General features: G+C 38.0%; 1 protein-coding gene across 6 annotated transcripts in view; it reads left to right on the top strand.

Annotated features, from left to right (window-relative positions):
* The window catches only part of THSD7B (thrombospondin type 1 domain containing 7B), a 1641422-nt gene that overhangs the window by 1503419 nt on the left and 118443 nt on the right, over positions 1-19560 (top strand). For all 6 annotated transcript variants that reach the window (XR_014079260.1, XM_081579094.1, XM_081579097.1 and 3 more), the window contains 2 exons: positions 3657-3790; positions 9890-10040. Coding sequence is in view for 5 of the 6 variants with exons in the window: in XM_081579094.1 (XP_081435220.1) it covers positions 3657-3790; positions 9890-10040 (285 nt within the window). In the remaining variant the exon portion in view is untranslated. The remainder of the gene's footprint in view (positions 1-3656; positions 3791-9889; positions 10041-19560) is intronic.

The raw sequence follows: 19560 nt of genomic DNA, 5'->3' as shown, positions 1-19560 counted from the left end.
ATTTAGCAATCAGTGCCCCTTCAAAAATTAGTTTCAGTTCAACAAATACTGATTGGACATCACCCCTTCCCCTACAATATAGACATCATAGAAACACAGTCCCTGCCTTCCTAAGATTTAGAGGTTTTGTTCAGGTACTCATGTAAACACACACTGATAGTCCAGGTCTGACTGGTTAAAACCAGAAGCGTATTTATGAGTGGAGTTTCAAATTGTGTTTCTCTTGGCATGATCTTTTAGTATGACTTACAGTACAAAGTAGACATTAAGACTAGTGAGAAACAGAGAGAGGAGTCAGTATTTTGGTCATCTGATGTGAACAGCTGACTCATTGGAAAAGTCCCTGATGCTGGGGAAGATTGAAGGCAGGAGAAGAGGCATCAGAGGACGAGATGGTTGGATGGCATCACTGATGCAATGGACATGAACTTGGGCAAACTTCAGGAGATGGTTAGGGACAGGAAGGCCTGATGTGCTGCAGTCCATGGGGTTGCAGAGTCATATACAACTGTGTGACTGAACAACAACAGAGGTGATGACTTCACTGAATGAGTTTGATCCCCCAGCTCTGCACGGTGTGGTCCTAATCGCCACCACCATCCCAGCCCTGCACATGGCACCCTGAGGTTATAATCTGGCTACAAGTCGGCTTAAAACTGAAACTCTCACTGAATACCAAGGGCTTCTCAGGTGACTCAGTGGTAAAATTATCCACCTGCCAGTGCAGAAGACTCAGGAGATGTGGGTTCGTTCCCTGGGTCAGGAGGATCTCCTGGAGTAGGAAACCACCATCCACACCAGTATTCTTGCCTAGAAAATTCTGTGGACAGAGGAGCCTGGCATGGTGCCATGGGGTCTCAAAGAGTTGGACGTGATTTAACAAACAACTGAGTACCAAAGACATGCCAGCTGGAGTCATGGGAAAGGCCTTGTGGAAGTGGTGGGATTTACTTGAACTTTGAAGGAAGGTAGAGGTGTATCAGCCAGAAATGACAGTAAAAGAAATATTAAAATAGCAGATGCATACAGGGGAAAAATATCAGGCAAATCCATGTTATGGAGAATCTTCTTCAAGAAGTCCTATTTTTCACACCATTATTTAAGAAAGTGGGTCAACATCTCCCTACACAGACCTGCTCCCTCTCTTCTCACGGCTTGTCAGCAAAGTTAGAGACTTCACTACATGTCGATTACTGGAGCATAAAGAATAAAACCAGAAAACTAGTACAAGACCAGGAGTTCAAATGTGTATATCAAAGATACAGGCAACTAAACAGTTTTTCATTTTCCATCTGACCTTGGAGCTTTATATGGGAGGGAGGGTGAAAGTGTAAACTGTACTTGCTACTGAGAGCTTTAGAAAAATAGATCCCTCTCACAGAGAATATCCCATCCATTTGTTCTCAGATCCATGCATGAGCTGTGGGAAAATTACTTTTTTAATTAAGTTCTTCACCTTCCTCATTTGTGCAAAGTGCTTTAGCAGGCTTTCTTCTATCTCATGCATGTTTAGTCGGTTGCTCTGTCATGTCTGACTCTTTGTGACCCCATGCACTGTAGTCTGCCAAGCTCCTCCATTCATGGGACTATCCCAGCAAGAATATTGGAGTAGGTTGCCATTTCCTACTCCAAGAGACCCTCCCAAACCAGGGATCAAACTCGCGTCTCCGGTGGCTGCTGCACTGGCAGGCAGATTCTTAACTGCTGTGCCACCTGGGAAGCCCCCTTCTATCTCATAAGAAAGCCAAAAAGCTTTCTTTAAATTATCTGATACGTATTGAAGAATTTGTAGAACAAACTTGTAAATTCAGTGAAAGCTTAATTTCCGTGGTGAAGTTGGGTCGCTAAACCATCAGCCATCATCAGCTTAGTTTCCTAGTGTCTCTTGGATTTGGGTCGTGTCTTTTCATTTTTATAGATTTTTCTCTTACCTCTACTACTCTATGAGTTTGGGGAGAGGCAGACTTTTCTCCCTTACAAGTTGTCACTTCCTTATTCTAATGCAGGCACTGCTTCTAACCCTTTCATTCTGTTCTTGTCAGCATTCACAGCATGCAATATGATTCTTCTATTACTTAATTCCTTCCTTTCCTCTCACTCATTTCCACTCCTATTTTCCCATCTCCTTTCATTTCGCCCTCACATATTTTTCACTTTGCAGTTTTCCTTATCATCATATGCTCGACGTGAGAGAGCCAAATCGAACCCCACAGTTAAAAATAGTTTCTGACATTATTTGTGATTCCTAAGATGCAGTCTCGCAAATAACCTTTTCTCATCTGATTTCCATCTCACATGCTGACAGTGCTCCAATCTTGGTTTCTGCTTATCCCATTACATGGTGCTTTCCCTTACATTTAGAGGAAACTTGCAAGTAATGGTTCTGTTTGGATAGCACTGCCTAGTCATCATTTACAATTTTATGGAACTGGAAAGGCCAGGAGAGGCAAGACATGGGGCTCACGTTCTTATTTAAAAGGGAAAGCATTAAGTAACTATTTTGGTAATAGTTAGAGTCACTGCTCATCATCGTGCTACACTGGAGCCACCTTTGTGATTGAGAGTAACATACCACATTGCTAAGTCATGTCCAACTCTTTTGCGATGCCGTGGGCTGTAGCCCACCAGGCTCCTCTGTCTATGGGATTTCCCAGGCAAGAATACTAGAGTGAGTTGTCATTTCCTCCTCCAGGGGATCTTCCTGACCCAGGGATTGAACCTGCATCTCCTACATTGCAGGTAGATTCTTTACTGCTGAGCACTGGGAAATCCCCAACGTATTAGTATCATAGGACAGAACAACTGTTTTTCTTACCAAGGGGGAATGCTGTGTTCTCTGTTGGGGAGTAATGCATTTAAAATTCATTCTTAAAAAGGCAAATGCAATTGCCTACACAATGTTATAATATTTCAGGAAAAACTCATCACAAATAAATGCATAAGAAGTAACCTAACAATTCATTTACTGCATTCATTGTTTTTACTATATAATCTGTATGTATTCACAGTCAGTCATCATGCACAGCATTTATCATGTGTGTGTGTTTGTCTTGTGTATGTGTGTGTCTGTGTGTTTTAACTATGCTCTGAAAACATCCTACACATAGCTAAATTCATATAAAGACACAATGCCCAGAAGGCTGAACGATTGCCTGTTAGCATTGATCGTTTGGGTGTAGAAAAAGAAATTTCTAATACAAATAATAACGTTTTCCTTATGTATTCTAAGAACCTCTTATGTTCAAGAGTAAATTTTCCTTACATATATTTATTTCAATTGACCTCGTAAAGTACATCTGAGAGTATAGTATACCGTGTAATTGAGAGCTGGGCATCTAATAGATGCTGTGTGAGATCTTTGGGGGAATGAAAAGATAATGGAATTCCTATTCTTGGTGGGAGATAATGACTGTCCTTTTTTCTCTTCTGCAAAGGCACACTATCATATTCTAGTATATGGTCCCCATATGTTTTTTTACGTACATTAGTAATTTCAGAGAAGCCAATATATCTTGCTTTGGGGGAATGCAATTTGGCTCTTGGGGCCAGACTATAGCTCCTGGATTATGTTCAGCAGACTTTACTAAAAGATAGGCTGTTTTTCCATGACTTGGATAGTTCCACATAATTTTCTTCTCCTTTCCTGTTCTTGACAGGTGCATGAGGCAGTCCCATGTTACAGTGAGTGCAATCAGTATTCCTGGGTTGTAGAGCACTGGTCTCCATGCAAAATCCACAATGAGCTGAGGTCTCTGCGCTGTGGAGGAGGAACGCAATCTAGGAAAATCAGGTGTGTGGCCATGGAGATATTTGGGAAATGTTTCAGTGGAACTCACATATTTTTTATGAAAACAACAGTGTTGCTGATCCACGTACACTCTGATTCTCAAATCATATCCTCAGGCTTTTGCCCATCTTAAAAAAAAAATTATGTATTTATTTTGCTGCACCAAGTCTTTGCTGTAGCATGAGGGATCTATTTCCCTGACCAAGGATTGAACCCAGGCCCCCTGCATTGGGAGCATGGAGTCCTAGCCACTGGACCATCAGGGAAGTCCCTGCTCATCTTTAAGTATTGCTGAACGCATAGGACCCTTGAGCTGTCATGTATATTGTGGGATTCTATCTGCATGGCAGCCACAATCCTGAACATTTCCTGCAAAGGACTTCAGTGGAAAAAACAACTGCATGGAAAACCATCATATCCCTCCAGTGATATATGGCCATCACTGCTGACAAATTAGATGATTTGGACTATGATGCCAGGTCACTCTTTTGCTGTATGGTTAGCATAGCTGATGAATATTATCTTAATTTTGGATGTCAATACACTAAAAAAGTCAATTTAAACCCCCACAATTAGACTTCAGAAAGTAATATGAGAATAACCTATGACCAACCTAGACAGCATATTAAAAAGCAGAGACATTACTTTGCCAACAAAGGTCCATCTAGTCAAAGCTATGTTTTTCCAGTAGTGATGTATGGATGTGAGAGTTGGACTACAAAGAAAGCTGACCACAGAAGAATTGATGCTTTTGAACTGTGGTGTTGGAGAAGACTCTTGAGAATCCCTTGGAAAGCAAGGAGATCAAACCAGTCAATCCTAAAGGAAATCAGTCCTGAATATTCATTGGAAGGACTGATGCTGAAGCTTAAACTCCAAATCTTGGCCACCTGATGTGAAGTGCCAACTCATTGGAAAAGTCCCTGATGCTGGGAAAGATTGAAGGTAGGAGGAGAAGGGGTCGACAGAGGATGAGATGGTTGGATGGCATCAGCGACTCGATGGACATGAGCTTGAGCAAGCTCCAGGAGTTGGTGATGAACAGGGAAACCTGGCATGCTGCAGTCCACGGGGTCGCAAAGAGTCAGACATGACTGAGTGACTGAACTGACTGAACCAGTGGTCCAGTGGTTAGGACTCAGCACTTTCACTGTCAAAGGCACAGTCTTAATCCTTGATCAGGGGACTAAGATCCCACAAGCTGGTTGGTGCAGCCAAAAAAAAAAAAAGGTCTATTTAGAAATGATTTGGGAAGAAAGAAGGATAATTTTATTATCAACTGAGGAAAATAGCAATGAATGTTAGAGAAGAAGCATAAGCCAAAATGTTAATCATAAACAATGATTTAGTATGTAAGCTCAAGAAGAAATCTAGAATAGTGTAGTCATCTTTTCAGTTGCATGAGTGTAGTATATCATTTTGCTATATTTAGGAAGCTTCATTTCAGATTGACACACTATGCCTGAATCAGGTAACTCCCTAATGAGTTATCTTTGAGATTGAAGTCAGTTGCCAGGGCACACCCAACTTCTACATGTTGGTGTTATTCAACACCAGTGAACTTATTCAGTGATTCAGTATACATCCACTATTGCTGAGACTTGGTCCCATTGTCACAAAGTCACTGGTAGACACGTTGAAAGAAATAGCTGCTGGCAAAATTGCAGAGGTGCTCCTCATCACCAACCCAGGCAAAGGGCTCATAAACATATTGTCTTTTTTCCCATTGTTCACTGCCTTTTCCCCTGGGGACTAGTTGCTCAGGCTGCCACAGACTTGGGCTTCTACCTCTTTTTCTTCAAAATCTGTCTCTTGTGTCCTATTTTCTCGTGGCTTTGAGAAATGACTGACTAGCCTAGCTTATCAGGTAATATGTGTAAATGAGCTGTGGCATCTCTCACTCTCATCCCATCCTGGCCTCTTAGCAGTATTAAAGCAAAGTCCCAGGAGAGAGAGGAAAGCTTTAAGAGAAGAAATTGCTACCGGCAGAATTGTGGCAGGTTGATTGAGGAAAAACACACTTGAACAAGAGGGCCTTTAAGCCATACCTCTCAGCTCAAATGGATGAAGCCTGGTATAGTAAAAATAGGACAGCTACCAAATATCATGTGTTATGGGTTGAACTGTGTCTGCCCCCCTAAAAAATCTATGTATTGAAGTACTAACCTGCAATCTCTGAGAGTGTGGCTGTATTTGGAACCCTAACCCTCAACCCAAAAATGGCAAGAGGAGAGATTTTCAAAAAAGAAAATGTAATCAGTGGTTCTAATGATTCTGAGAAGTTTACTAAAATAAGAATTGACTATTGCGTTTGGCAAAGGGGAGTCTATCGATGATATCAGTTTTGTCTGGAATGGTGATAAAAGTGTGATTAAAGTCCAAGAGGTAATAAGGGAGGAGGAGGATGTGGGGATAGTGAATATAGCCATGCTTTAAAGCAGTTTTGTAATGACTTTGAGTAGAAATGAAAGTGATGACCAGAGGGGCAAGTATGGCAAGGACATTGATGCAGGATATGTAATTGCTGGGGCATTTTCATTTGAGAACACCTTCAGTTTCAGTCTATGTAAGTCTTTACTTTTGTGCTTGTCAGAATCACTGGAAGACTCTCTTCTTAAATCACATGTTAAATAGATAATTCTAGAAACCTGTATTTTGGGAACCAAATGAAAGAAGGCTAATGTGGTAAACAGAATGACAGCTCCCAAAAATATTCACATTCTAACCTTTGAAATTTGTGAATATATTACGTTAAATAGGAAAAGGGTCTTTGCAGACGTGATTAGGGAAGATTGTCCTGGATCCTCTGGATGGGAACAATTTATTCACAAGTGTCCTCAAAAATGGATGAGGGGATGGGAAAGGAAAAAAGCAAGACACAGAGAGATACAAGGCTTTGAAGAGAGAGAAAGGGGCCATGGCCTCAAGGAAGATGAGTAGCTTCTAGCCTATGAAGAAGGTTAGGAGACAGTTCTGCCCTAGAGCCTCCAGGAAGGAATGTAGCTTTGCCAGAGTGCTGATATTAGTCTAGTGAGTTCCATGTTGGATTTCTATACTACAAAATTGTAAAATAATAAATGTGCATTGTTTAAGTCATGAAGGTAGTGATCATTTTGTTCACTATGTTAACTTTCCTTAAACTTTGTTATCAGTATGATGTTCCCATCCTTAGCTGGGCCATGTGTTCTTTAACTCAAAGACCTGTTTTGTGACCCTATACAGATAGTAAACCTTCAGTTACCAGCAGGGGCAGGGCTGGGATCATCATCTAGCTCTGTGTATTGGGAAAGGGCATCTCAGAGCTTAGGTATTTCTTAAACATAAACATACTTACAATAAATCCTCCAGTTTTTCTGCCTCACCTTCATTCACATTTCCAAAGGTACTTGCTGCCACAGATTCCTGAATTTTTCATGTATTCTGATGTGTAAATGGAATTACTTTCTTTGTTTTCTTTTGAAGGCTTAGTGATCAGTTTTCTTTGTGTGCTAAGACACCACTAGCCCATCTATTTCCCATCGTTGCCTTTGTCCTTTCCCATGGTTTTTGTCCTTGCAAGATAATGCCTTTCCTTCTCCCCTGTTTTTTGTTGTTTTTTTTTGTAATAAATTCCTTTGCTATTGTTTTTGTGGCATATTGGGAGCAGACAAAGACTAATGCATGTGTCCAACTGGACACCATTGACCAGAAGTATTACTTCTTCTTTTTTCAGTGAAATCATAAAGGAATATCAGCTGAAGAGTGTGCAGGCAAGAAAGAAAGCAATTTTCAGCTTTCAAGTTTGCCCAGGGAAAGGCATTAAAGCCATTTAGTGGTTCCTCCTTCCAGTATTGACTATTACCACAGAAGAAATTAAAGTCTATAGATGACTCTGTACCTTGCCTCCCTACATTAGAAGACATGACTTACATCTCCTCTCTGTTTACTGTTTTCTGTTAAACTGCTTTATACGGTATCTAATTTTTTTTTTATTACTTAGCATCTCATAAAGTTTATTTTGTACGAGGTCATAGACTATGGTTCAGTTTTCCTTAATAAAAAAAATTATATAAAAGAAACTTCTAATGCATAGGATAATTCATTCCAGCATAGCATGATTTGGAAAAGCTAAGCGCTCTTCCAGCTAAAGCTCTCCAGCACAGCCCTCTTAAGTTGCTTATTCCTTGGCTGTGGCTTTGTATCTGAAAGTAGCAGATTGGCAAACGGCACCATTTATCTTATCATCATTGTCATTTTCACCTTTACTTTGATCATTATCATTGGAAGAAGGAATCTTGTCCTTTTTTTTGTTTTTTGTTTTTCAGTTCTGTACCCTAGCACCCAAGTAAGGGCATGGTACAAAGTAAACTCCTCAAAATATTTAATAAATGAATCATTATTAACAAATCACTTTATATTCCAACACCAAACAAAAGAGGCTGATATACAGCAAGTCTTTATTAAATATTTTTGAGAAAATAATTTAAATATTAACTTTAAGTTGGGATATAATATAAATGCAGAGAAATGCCCACAGCTCCATGAATTTTCACAATATGAACTCATCTGTGTAACCAACCCAGGGGCCAAGACACAAAGTTTTACCAGGACAGCGTAAGCCCCTATCAGTCAAAAACCAATCCCACAGGGGTAACTGCTATTCTGTCTTCTGACACCATAGATGAGTGTTGCCTATGAAGTGTCTATGAAGGGAACTGCACAGTCTGTACTCTTTTTGTGTCCAGCTTCTTTTGTTCAACATTGTGGTCGTGAGCTCTATTCATGCTCATTCTTGCAACAATAGTTAATGAATTCTTATTACTTAATAGCATTTAATTCAGTGAGTTTATCACAATGTATTTGTCTATTTTACTGTGGCTGAATAGCTATTGTAGATATACTACTATTAATTCCACTTTGGCTAATTATAAATAGTGGTGCCATAAACATTTCCAGGCAGGTTTTTTTTTTTTTTTTTTTTGGTGGCAGCGGCGGGGCGGGGCGGGGATCCACATTTCTCTTCTGTATATAAATAGAAGTGGAACTGTTGGGTTACATTGTGTTTGTATGTTTAGTTTTAACAGATACACTACCAATTAGTTTGCCAAAGAGTTTATGCTCCAACCAGCAGAGTGAGAAGAGTTACAGTTGCTCCATATTCTTGCCAACCCTCACTATTTTCCATGTTTTTGATATAAGCCATTCTGGCAGGTATATAGCAGTGTAACACTTTGGTTTTAATTTGATTAAATCAGCAGCATGATTATTTAGCCCATCCTCATCAGCGTTTATCTCAGAGCAACAATAATATGTGCATCAGTAGCACATGCTCAACTGCTGCATGAAAATGCTTGTATGTTGCCCTTTAGTTTATGATGTGAAAATTTCTTACTGAAGTGCAGAAAATACCTAAAAGAAAAATATGTTCAATTGATTTTTCAGTACTTTGTCATAATCTTAAATATATTGAACAAAAACTAGGGAACCTTAGATGCTTTGAGCTAGAAGTCCAGGAAAAGTCTGAGAGAGTCATAGGAACGATGCAAGGTCTAGTTATTACAAAGTGATGGATTTATTCAGAGGAGAGCATTCAAGATTTGTTACAATGAAAAGACCTAAGTAAATATATTGTAGATAGTTCTCTTTAGATGGAGAGTTCTTCAAAGATGAGTATTGTCTCTAGTTTTTTCCTGCTCTGCTGAATAAATGGCTCTGCCCTGAGTTAACACTCAATAAAGCCTGGTTGGGCTTCCCTTGTGGCTCAGCTGGTAAAGAATCTGCCTGCAATGCGGGAGACCTGGGTTCTATCCCTGGGTTGGGAAGATCCCCTGGAGAAGGGAAAAGCTATCCACTCCAGTATTCTGGCCTGGAGAATTCCACGGAATGTGTAGTCCATGGGATCGCAAAGAGTTGGACACGACTGAGCGACTTTCACTCACTCACTCACTCAAAGCCTGACTGACTGAAAGGTTTGTTTTTTTTTTTTTGCCCTGGTTTCTCCATCAGTCTTATTTTATGTTTAATTATCTTTGAGGGGTAAGTAATTAGTATATATCATAAGTATTTTAAATTTACTCCTCACTGTTTTAAGTGTTCACGCTATCTTATAATCTTGCATTATAGATGCATGAATGCTGCTGATGGTGAAGGGGGAGCTGTGGATAACAGCCTGTGCAACCAGGATGAGATTCCCCCAGAAACGCAGTCCTGCTCTCTTCTGTGTCCCAACGAATGTGTTATGTCTGAGTGGGGACCTTGGAGCAAATGCCCACAGGTAATTTCTCGTCACTTATCATTGTTCTAATCCTCCAGGGCTGCCATCACTTTTGTTCTCTGTGCTTTCACAGTGCAGCTCTCCAAAGCATCCTTCTTGTAACGTGGGAAAATAATTTTGCCTAAGAAAGAAAAAAAAAGAATTCAGCAAGTGAGACAGAGTAATTTAAAATGCAGTGCTTCTTTTAAGGCCTTTATCCAGGGAGTATGAACAAGGAAAAGGAACCTAAAGTGGTCACACTAGGATTCAAATGTATGCCCACTGTTAAAGGGGCTTCTTTGGTACCAAATTCATCCTTATTATAATCTGTTGGTTCTGCTCCATTTTTCCCTGGCAGAATCAGTATGTCTTAGTACCTCACTGTGTTATTTAGCTTCTGTTAATGATGAGTGATGATCTGTTTTGCCTCATGCTGTTTTCCCAAAGATAATGCGTTCTTTCGCCATGTTCTTCTTCTTCCAAACCTGACAAAAAGTCCTTTTTTGAAAGTCTAAAGCATTTGCCTTTTCCCTCTTCGCCCCCCCCAAAAAAATTGGAAGTGTAACAGGAGTATAGCAAAATAAATATTCTTTAAGTAGCAAGTTCAATTTAATATTCTCAGAAGATAAAGTTGGATATTTTAGACTTATGTTTCTGCTTAAAAAGCTAAAAGAGAAAATGAGGATAAGGAGCATATTATATGGCTCCAAATGTTGGGAAGGAATGAATTAGGACACTTTGATTTCAGTGGTGATACTGATTTGTGAAAAGATTGTAGATAATCTTTGTATGAAAATGGAAAATACAATTTTAATTTTATTAAAGTATAGTTGATTTAGAATGCTGTATTAATTTCTTCTGTACAGCAGAGTGACTCAGTTATGCATATATATATATATATCTTTTCCATATTCTTTTCCATTATGGTTTACCACAGGATATTGAATATAGCTTCCTGTACTCTACAGTAGGACCTTGTTGTTTATGCATCCTATATATAATAGTTTGCCTTTCCTAATCTCAAACTTGCATTCTTTCCCTCCCCTCCTCACCTTGACAACCACAAGTCTGTTCTCTATATCTGAGTCTGTTTATCTTTCATAGATATGTTGATTAGTATTGTATTTTAGATTCCACATGTAAGTGATATCATATGGTATTTGTCTTTCTGACTTACTTCATTTGGTATGATAATCTCTAGGTCCATCTGTGTTGATGCAAGTGGCATTATTTCACTCTTTTTGATGACTGAGTAATATTCCATTGTATATATGTACCACATTTTCTTCATCCATTCATCTGTCTATGTACATTTATGTTGTTTTCATGCCTTGGCTACTGTAAATAGTGCTGCTATGAACATAGGGATGTGTGCATCTTTTTGAATTATAGTTTTTTTTTCTGGATATGTGCCCAGGAATAAGATTGCTGGATCATATGGCAACTGTATGTTTGGTTTTTTTGAGAAACTTCCATCCTTGTTTCCATAGTGGCTGCACCAGCTTACATTCCCACAGTATAAGATGGTTGTGTTTTCTCCACACCCTCTCTAGCACTTGTTGCTTGTTGAGTTTTTAGTAATGGCCATTCTGACTGGTGTGAGGTGGTACCTCATTGCAATTTGATTCACATTTCTGTAATAATTATTGACATTGAGCATCTTTTCATATGCCTATTAGCCACCTGTATGTCTTCTTTGGAGAAATATCTATTCTGTCATTTTTTGATTGGGTTGTTTGTTTCTTTCTTATTGGATTATATGAGCTGCTTGTATATTTTGGAAATTAAGCCCTTGTCAGTCACATAATTTGCAAATATTTTCTACCATTTCATAGGTTGTCTTTTCATTTTGTTTATGGTGTCCTTTGCTATTCAAAAGCTTTTATGTTTCATTAGGTCCCATTTGATTATTTTTGGTTTTGTTTCTATTGCCTTGGGAAACTGAACTAAAAAACATTGGTGCGACTTCTGTCAAATAATGTTTTGCCTGGAAAATATTTTTGAAATCAGTTAATATCCTATCTTTGCAGTTTTTGACAATTGATTCCTTATTAATTATTGCAATTTTATCTTTGATGTTTCTGTAATTCTTTTCATGAAAGACTTTGTCCCTGTTCTTTTGTGTTTAGTCACTTAGTTGTGTCCAACTCTTTGCAACCCATGGACTTTAGCTTGCCAGACTCCTCTGTCCATTGGGATTTTTCAGGTGAGAATACTGGAGTGGCTCTCCAGTTCCTCCTCCAGGAGATCTTCCCAACCCAGGGACTGAACCCGTATCTCCTGTGTCTCCTTTATTGCTGGCGATTTCTTTACCTGCTGAGTCATAGGAAATCCCTTTGTTCTTTGGGGATAGGTTCATAAAATGTTAAGATAAAGAGGCAACAATAAAGGGCAACTTGTAGGAATGGAATGTCCTACTAAGTCATATATTTTGTGTGTAACTTGAATATAATAAAAATTAACATTTCATGAACATTTATTTTGTGCAAGGCACGAGTAAGAATGCTTCCCTTTAGCCTTTGCAATAATCCTATGTAAGTACATACTGTTATCAGTTCCATTGTATAGCTGAAGGAGCTGATTGTCAGCAAGGCTCTTAAAGTAGCTTGCATAAGGTTTCACATTTCATAAGTGATAGAGCAGTTAATGAGTCATCTGATGGAACTACTGCCTATGATCTCACATTCTCAGCTCACTTATCTTAGAAGAATTAAGGTGGATTTAAACTCAACACTTGTTTCTTTAAGATGCAACAGTTGTTTTAAGAACAAAGCTAGTTACTTGAGCTATCTGTATGATTATTCCATGACTGAGGACATAAATTCACACTTTAGAAAGTGTGGCAGCATATATTCTTTATTAATCAACTTGCAGAAGAATTAGCAACCTGAAGAAGTTTAATTGTAGAGGTTACTATCTTCCTCTGAATTTTGCAATAAGGAGTTCATGATCTGAGCCACAGTCAGTTCCTGGTCTTGTTTTGCTGACTGTATAGAGCTTCTCTATCTACATCTGCAAAGAATATAACCAATCTGATTTCGATATTGACCATCCGGTGATGTCCCTGTGTAGAGTTGTGTCTTGTGTCCTTGGAAGAGGATGTTTGCTATGACCAGTGCCTTCTCTTGGCAAATCTCCGTTAACCTTTGTCCTGTTTCATCTTGTACTCCAAAGTCAAACTTGTCTGTTACTCCAGGTATCTCTTGACTTCCAACTTTTGCATTCCAATCACCTATGATGAAAAGGACATCATTTTTGGTGTTATTTCTAGAAGGTCTTGTAGGTCTTCATAGAATCATTCAAATTCAGCTTCATGCTCAAAATTCTCCAGGCTAGGCTTCAACAGTACCTGAACTGAGAACTTCCAGATGTTCAAGCTGGATTTAGAAAAGGCAGAGGAACTAGAGATCAAATTTCCAACATCTGTTGGATTATAGAAAAAACAAGAGAATTCCAGAAAAACACCTCGTTCTGTTTAATTGACTACACTAAAGCCTTTGACTTTGTGGATAACAACAAACTGGAAAATTCTTAGAGATGGGAATACCAGACCACCTGATCTGCCTCCTTAGAAACCTATATGCAGGTCAATAAGCAACAGTTAGAACTGAACATGGAATAACAGACTGGTTCAAAATTGGGAAAGGAGTATGTAAAGGCTGTATATTGTCACCCTGCTTATTTAACTTATATGCAAAGTACATTATGCAAAATGCTGGGCTGGGTAAAGCACAAGCCAGAATCACAATTGCTGGTAGAATTATCGATGACTTCAGATATGCAGATGACACCACCCTTATGGCAGAAAGGGAAGAGGAACTAAAGAGCCTTTAGAAGAAGGTAAAAGAGAGATAAAAGCTGATTTAAAACTCAACATTCAGAAAACTAAGATCATGGTATCCAGTTTCATCACTAAATGGCAAATAGATGGGGAAACAAAGGAAACAGTGACAGACTTTATTTTCTTGGGCTCCAAAATCACTGCAGATGGTGACTGCAGCCATGAAATTAAAAGACATTTGCTCCTTGGAAGAAAAGCTGTGACAAACCTAGACAGCATATTAAAAAGCAGAGACATTACTTCAGTGACAAAGGTCTGTCTAGTCAAAGCAATGTTTTTTCCAGTAGTCATGTATGGATGTGAGAGTTGGACCCATAAAGAAGGCTGACCACCAAAGAACTGATCCTTTTGAACTGCGGTGCAATAGAAGACTCTTAAGAGTCCCTTAGACTGAAAGGAGATCAATCAAGTCAATCCTAAAGGAAATAACTTTGAATATTCTTTGGAAGGATTGATGCTGAAGCTGAAACTCCAATAATACTTTGGCCACCTATTGTGAAGAGTCAGTTCATTAGAAAAGACCCTGATGCTGGGAAAGATTGAAGGCAGGAGGAGAAGGGGACAACAAAGGACAAGATGGCTGGATGGCATCACTGACTCGATGGACATGAGCTTGAGCAAGCTCCCAGAGATGGTGAAGGACAGGGAAGCCTGGCATGCTGCAATCCATGGGATCTCAAAGAGTAGGACATGACTGAGTGACTGAACAACAACAATAACTATCTCCCTCACTTTTTTTTTTTTTACTAGTTTGCTCGCAGAAAACTGCATTAAGCTATGATCACTTGACCATGAAAACATTGCCCCTTTAAGTCAATGTATCTTGCCACTGACTGAGCTGAAATGCTTGGCTCAGAAGCATGTTATGATGGCCTGGCATTCTGTGTTTCCTTTTTCAAGTTTCTTGGAGGCAATTTTCTTTAAGGTTTGCTTCTCTAAACATAATCACTCTGTTTTTGGAGTGTTTAGAAATTGGAGCTGGAGAAGGTAGTTTAACATCCTTTCATGTGTCTGGAAGATGACACAGACATTTACTTGCCTGTCAGCATGAAGTGAGGGAGTTGTTTCTTCAAGTGTTTATATTCCTTCTAAGTTACATATTAATAATAATAGCTCTGACAACAACAACAGTATTGTCATTGAGCCCACCTTATGTAACTGACACTGTGCTGGAGTTTCACAACTGCACTTTGCTATGATGTCAGAACACTTAGCCACGGTCACTCAGGTCTATCCAACCACAATGGCCTCATTCTTTCTCAGATGCACACTGCTCTCAAGTGTAAATAAAGACATTAAAATAGAAAAGAAATGTTATCAGGGCTTGTGCCTGATTATTTTCCCTATCTTCAAATATGTTGCTTCATTTTAATAAATTGAGGCATCTTAGCATACTGCCCCAACATCATGGGTACTTTAAGTGGTGCTCAGTGGTGATCATCATCATGATTATACAAAGTTAGTGAGCAGAATCTGTGTGCCTGAAGTTTAACGAGCACTTCAGTGAGCATTTTCTGAGCAAAACGGAAACAATTATTGTAAATTGTTCTGTGTACTGTGTGCTGATTCTTAATATTGGCCATTATTTGCCAAGTTCTCCTTTGACAGTCTGCAGTGTGACATATGTTAATGAAACCAATTCACTGTTTTATTTTTTTCTTATTCTTTTTTTCCCCCCAAGTCAGTTCTTTAAAAACAAATACATAAACATACAAACAGAAAATAATTTTTTTTAAAAGCCAGAATATGTTTGAGACTAATACACATTTATCTTATATATCCACAAAATCTGAAATTTATATTTTGAGTTAGTTATAAGAAAGTTATTTAATGTGAAATAAGCTTAATATTTTAAAACATAGTTAAGTAAATCATTTTGGCAGTTAAATTAGCAACACCAGTTAACTACTTAAAACTATTTCTTGAATCCTTGTATTTGTCTTACATTCCAGAGGCCAAACATATATATCTAGACTATTAGTGCATTGAGGAGTTTACAGTTCTCAGTATCTTTTGTAAATACATACTGTTTAGGTGTAGAAAAGGATTCAGTAACTACTAGCAGTCTGTTGATTAGTTCACACAGTGTTCACTAATAAGATGGTAGGCCCCATATAAAATAATTAAAAATATACTTTCTAACCTCTGGGTCAATGATTTTTACCCAGATCTGCTGTCCCAGTCCTGAAATTGAGTCAGTCTGTCTGGGGTATTTCCCATGAATTGTCATGTCTAATAACTTTCCAGGTAATACTGGTTCTGCCATTCTAGGGACATGCTTTAAGTCACAAGGCTCTTAGTCATTGCTTCAAATCATGTTCTTTGTCAATCTCATTTTAATTACATTTTTTTCTTAATCCTACTTATTTATTTATTTTGATGGGAAATGGCCTTTAAAAATTTACTTCTATGTTTATTGAGATATAATGGACATACAGCACTGAGTAGTTTCAGGTGTACAACTTCATGCTTTGACTTTTTTATTAATTACAAATTAATATGTAATTTGACATAATGACACACATTATGAATTGATTACTGCAGAAAAATTAGTGAACCTCCATCAACTCATATAGATACAAGATTAAATAAATAGAAAAAAGTTTCATCTTCTGATGAGAACTCTAAGGATTTACTCTCTTAACAACTTTCATATATAACACACAGCAGTGTTAATTACATGTATCAGGTTGTACATCATACCCCTAGTACTTATTTATCTTTTAACTGGAAGTTTGTATCTTTTGATTACCTTCCTCCAGTTCTTCCTCTCCGCACCCCTGCTTCTGGTAATCACAAATCTGATCTCTTTTGCTATGAGTTTGTTTTTGAAATATAATTGACCTACAACACTTTGTTAGTTCCTGTTATACAGCATGGTTTGTTAAGAACTGAATTGTGTGCCGAGTATAACAAAGAGGATATAAGATGGAGGCATTAAAAATTGTAATGGGGCCATTTTAACCGTCCTGGGAAAAATTGGGGCTCAAAAATGGATCAAGCAAAAACAAACATAATTCAAGACAGAATTTGAAGAAAATGGAAAACTGTGTGTTTAATTTATTTTCATTTCTTGTTTTTTCTTGTTCCTATAAGACACACATATATACTCACACACTAATCAATATATATATATCTAATTTATTTTTTGATTCCATTGTGCTCATTTCTGTAGAATGCTTTAACATGAAAGGAATCTTGTAGAATTATACATTTAAAATTTTTTGAAATCCTGTTCACTCTCTAAAGATATGTGTGTATAAAAACATACGCATGTATATGCATCTATGTACATATTTATATTTTATATATATAATAATTTGTTGTTTATTGCACAATATTCCTCTCTTATCTACCTAATATTTTTTCTAGTTTTTATCCTTATCCTTCATACTTCAAAATTATGCTGATGAATATTCATAAAATCTCCAGGAGAGGTTTACGAATTTCTGAATTCAGAAACTGCTCCATCCCTGCCACATCTGAAGGACTACCTTGATTCTATTTATTTACGATGCCAACCCTTACAGGAAATTTCCAATGAATAATAAAGATTTTCTATTTATGAGTCTCCCTGGAGGCTTGACAAAGAAATTTCTTAAACAATTATATAGATAAGAAAAAACAGGGAGGGTCTTCGAGATTAATTTCCAAACTGCTGTAAACTTTACAGAAGCAAGCCTTCAGAAACTCTCCCCAGAATGATGACTCAAGTTTTAGCAAACCCATTTGAACTTTAATTGATTCACTCCCAGCTGAATACATCAAAGGCAGGCTAGTACCATCACTGGGCATCCTCTCACACTGTGAGAATCAGAGACTCATTAAACAGTGGTCTGAATGCAACCTCATGATCAAACAGTGACTCAATCTTTGCATTATCACCAGAACAACCTCTGGAGAAAAATCACAAAGGGAAATTTTGCAAAGAAACTATGGAGCGCTTAAGTGTCATCAAATCTAGATTCTATCATAGTCTTAGTGTACTTCCAAAATACATCTTTTTTCTATACTTTACTTTTCTCTCCAATTCTTTATGTATGTGGCATACTCTAGTGAAACCAGTGCAGATATATGTAGGCACATAAAGACCACCATTAACCGTGCAGGTGAAGACAGAAGACGCTGCTTTAAAAGAGAAAGAGAAATGCGTGCTGGTTTTCTGATAAGTGCTCCAAAATTAAGCATTTGAGGTTAAGAAAAATACTCCCCCCACCCCCCCATGCTCATGTGTTATTTTTGGTAAGGGGTGTCAACAGCTACATTCAGTTACTGATGACTCAGCATTTTTAGCACCTTAGCATTGCCTCTGAAAGTTATGTTTCCAGGGAAGCAATTTACCCCATTGTTTATGACTAGTCTTCATCTCCAAATGCTTCATCAACCTCTCCTCACAGTCTGTAATATGCATATGACAACCTGTATTTGTCTCTGGAGGACATGTCTAATGGTCACAACCCTCAAGCTGTCTGGTGCTTTTCTTTGACTCAGAACTAAAAGCCAGAGGAGAAAGATGATAGTTTTCTATGTTCTGATTTGCAAATTCTGGTTTCTTCTGTTACACTGATATTGGCTCTTGTCAGAAGCCAATAACTCATTACTCAGGGACTTGTGGAGTATTTTACCCCTGTGAGCAGTGAGCTTTCGTAAAACTCAGAACTATTCTTATTTCCTCAATCAAATTAGGTCCTACAAAATTAGGTGTCTCATTTCATGCAGGTTAGCAGCAAATGACAGTCCTATAAAAGCAGCCTTTGAGCTGCTTCAGTTTTTAAAGTTTAATATGTTTGTTATCACCTTTTATACACTACAATTTCTTTGACTATCACTACTACCTATTTAAAGTACAAAATAAGGTTTCCATTGCTCTCAACCTCTCTCTTCTCTCTCTGACTCCCCCTTTCTTTCTACCTATCTTTATCTATCTCTATAAATCATAAAATTATATAATAAGCCCCCTAAATTAATCACTCAACTTCAATATTGATCACCCAGCTTCAATAATTATCTACATGACAGTTTTGCTCATTTCCTCTTCCCTAGTTCTTATCCCTTCTCCTATAAGTAAGTAACTTTAAAGTATATCCCACACTTCATCTCATTTCATCTCTAAATATTTTATATATCTTCCTGAGAAATATGAATAATTACAACAAAAACATAAAGCCACAGTATTTTTTATACTTTGTAAGAGGATGGTTTTCAAAAACTTAAAAACATGATTCTCATACAAAGTGTCAAAAATTAATTAACTCATTAATAATTAAAGCAGCATAATTGTAAGGTTCAGGGATTGGAGAGGACAGAAAACTATTAGCAAGGTTGGAATAGCAATTGTTTTATCTGGATTAGACTGCATTTATGCTCCCGCTGTAAAAAACTAAAGAGCAAAATATATAAAACAGAAGTTTTAAGGTATTGGCTCATATGTAGCATGCGACCATGATCCTTAGAGAAGAAAACCAAATGATGTGAGTCTTACGATCACCATGGCTTTCTGGGTAAAGGAATTGTCTGGATGGTGATGCCAGGGATGCGGTGCCTACAAGATCATGGTGAGGAGGCAGAGGTCAAAAGTCAGAGAGGTGGAGAAGGCTGAAATTTGAAAGTAAAATACTGAAGAAGGTGTGTGTGTGTGCGCTCCATCGTGAAGTCATACCTGACTCTCTGCAACCCCATGGACTGTAGCCTGCCAGGCTT

Source organism: Giraffa tippelskirchi, chromosome 3 (genome assembly GCF_054371585.1).
Source record: "Giraffa tippelskirchi isolate mGirTip1 chromosome 3, T2T-mGirTip1v1.2.pri, whole genome shotgun sequence".
NCBI lineage: Eukaryota > Metazoa > Chordata > Mammalia > Artiodactyla > Giraffidae > Giraffa > Giraffa tippelskirchi.
Note: the sequence above shows the minus strand (reverse complement) of the source record. Positions and strands in the feature narration are given on the sequence as shown.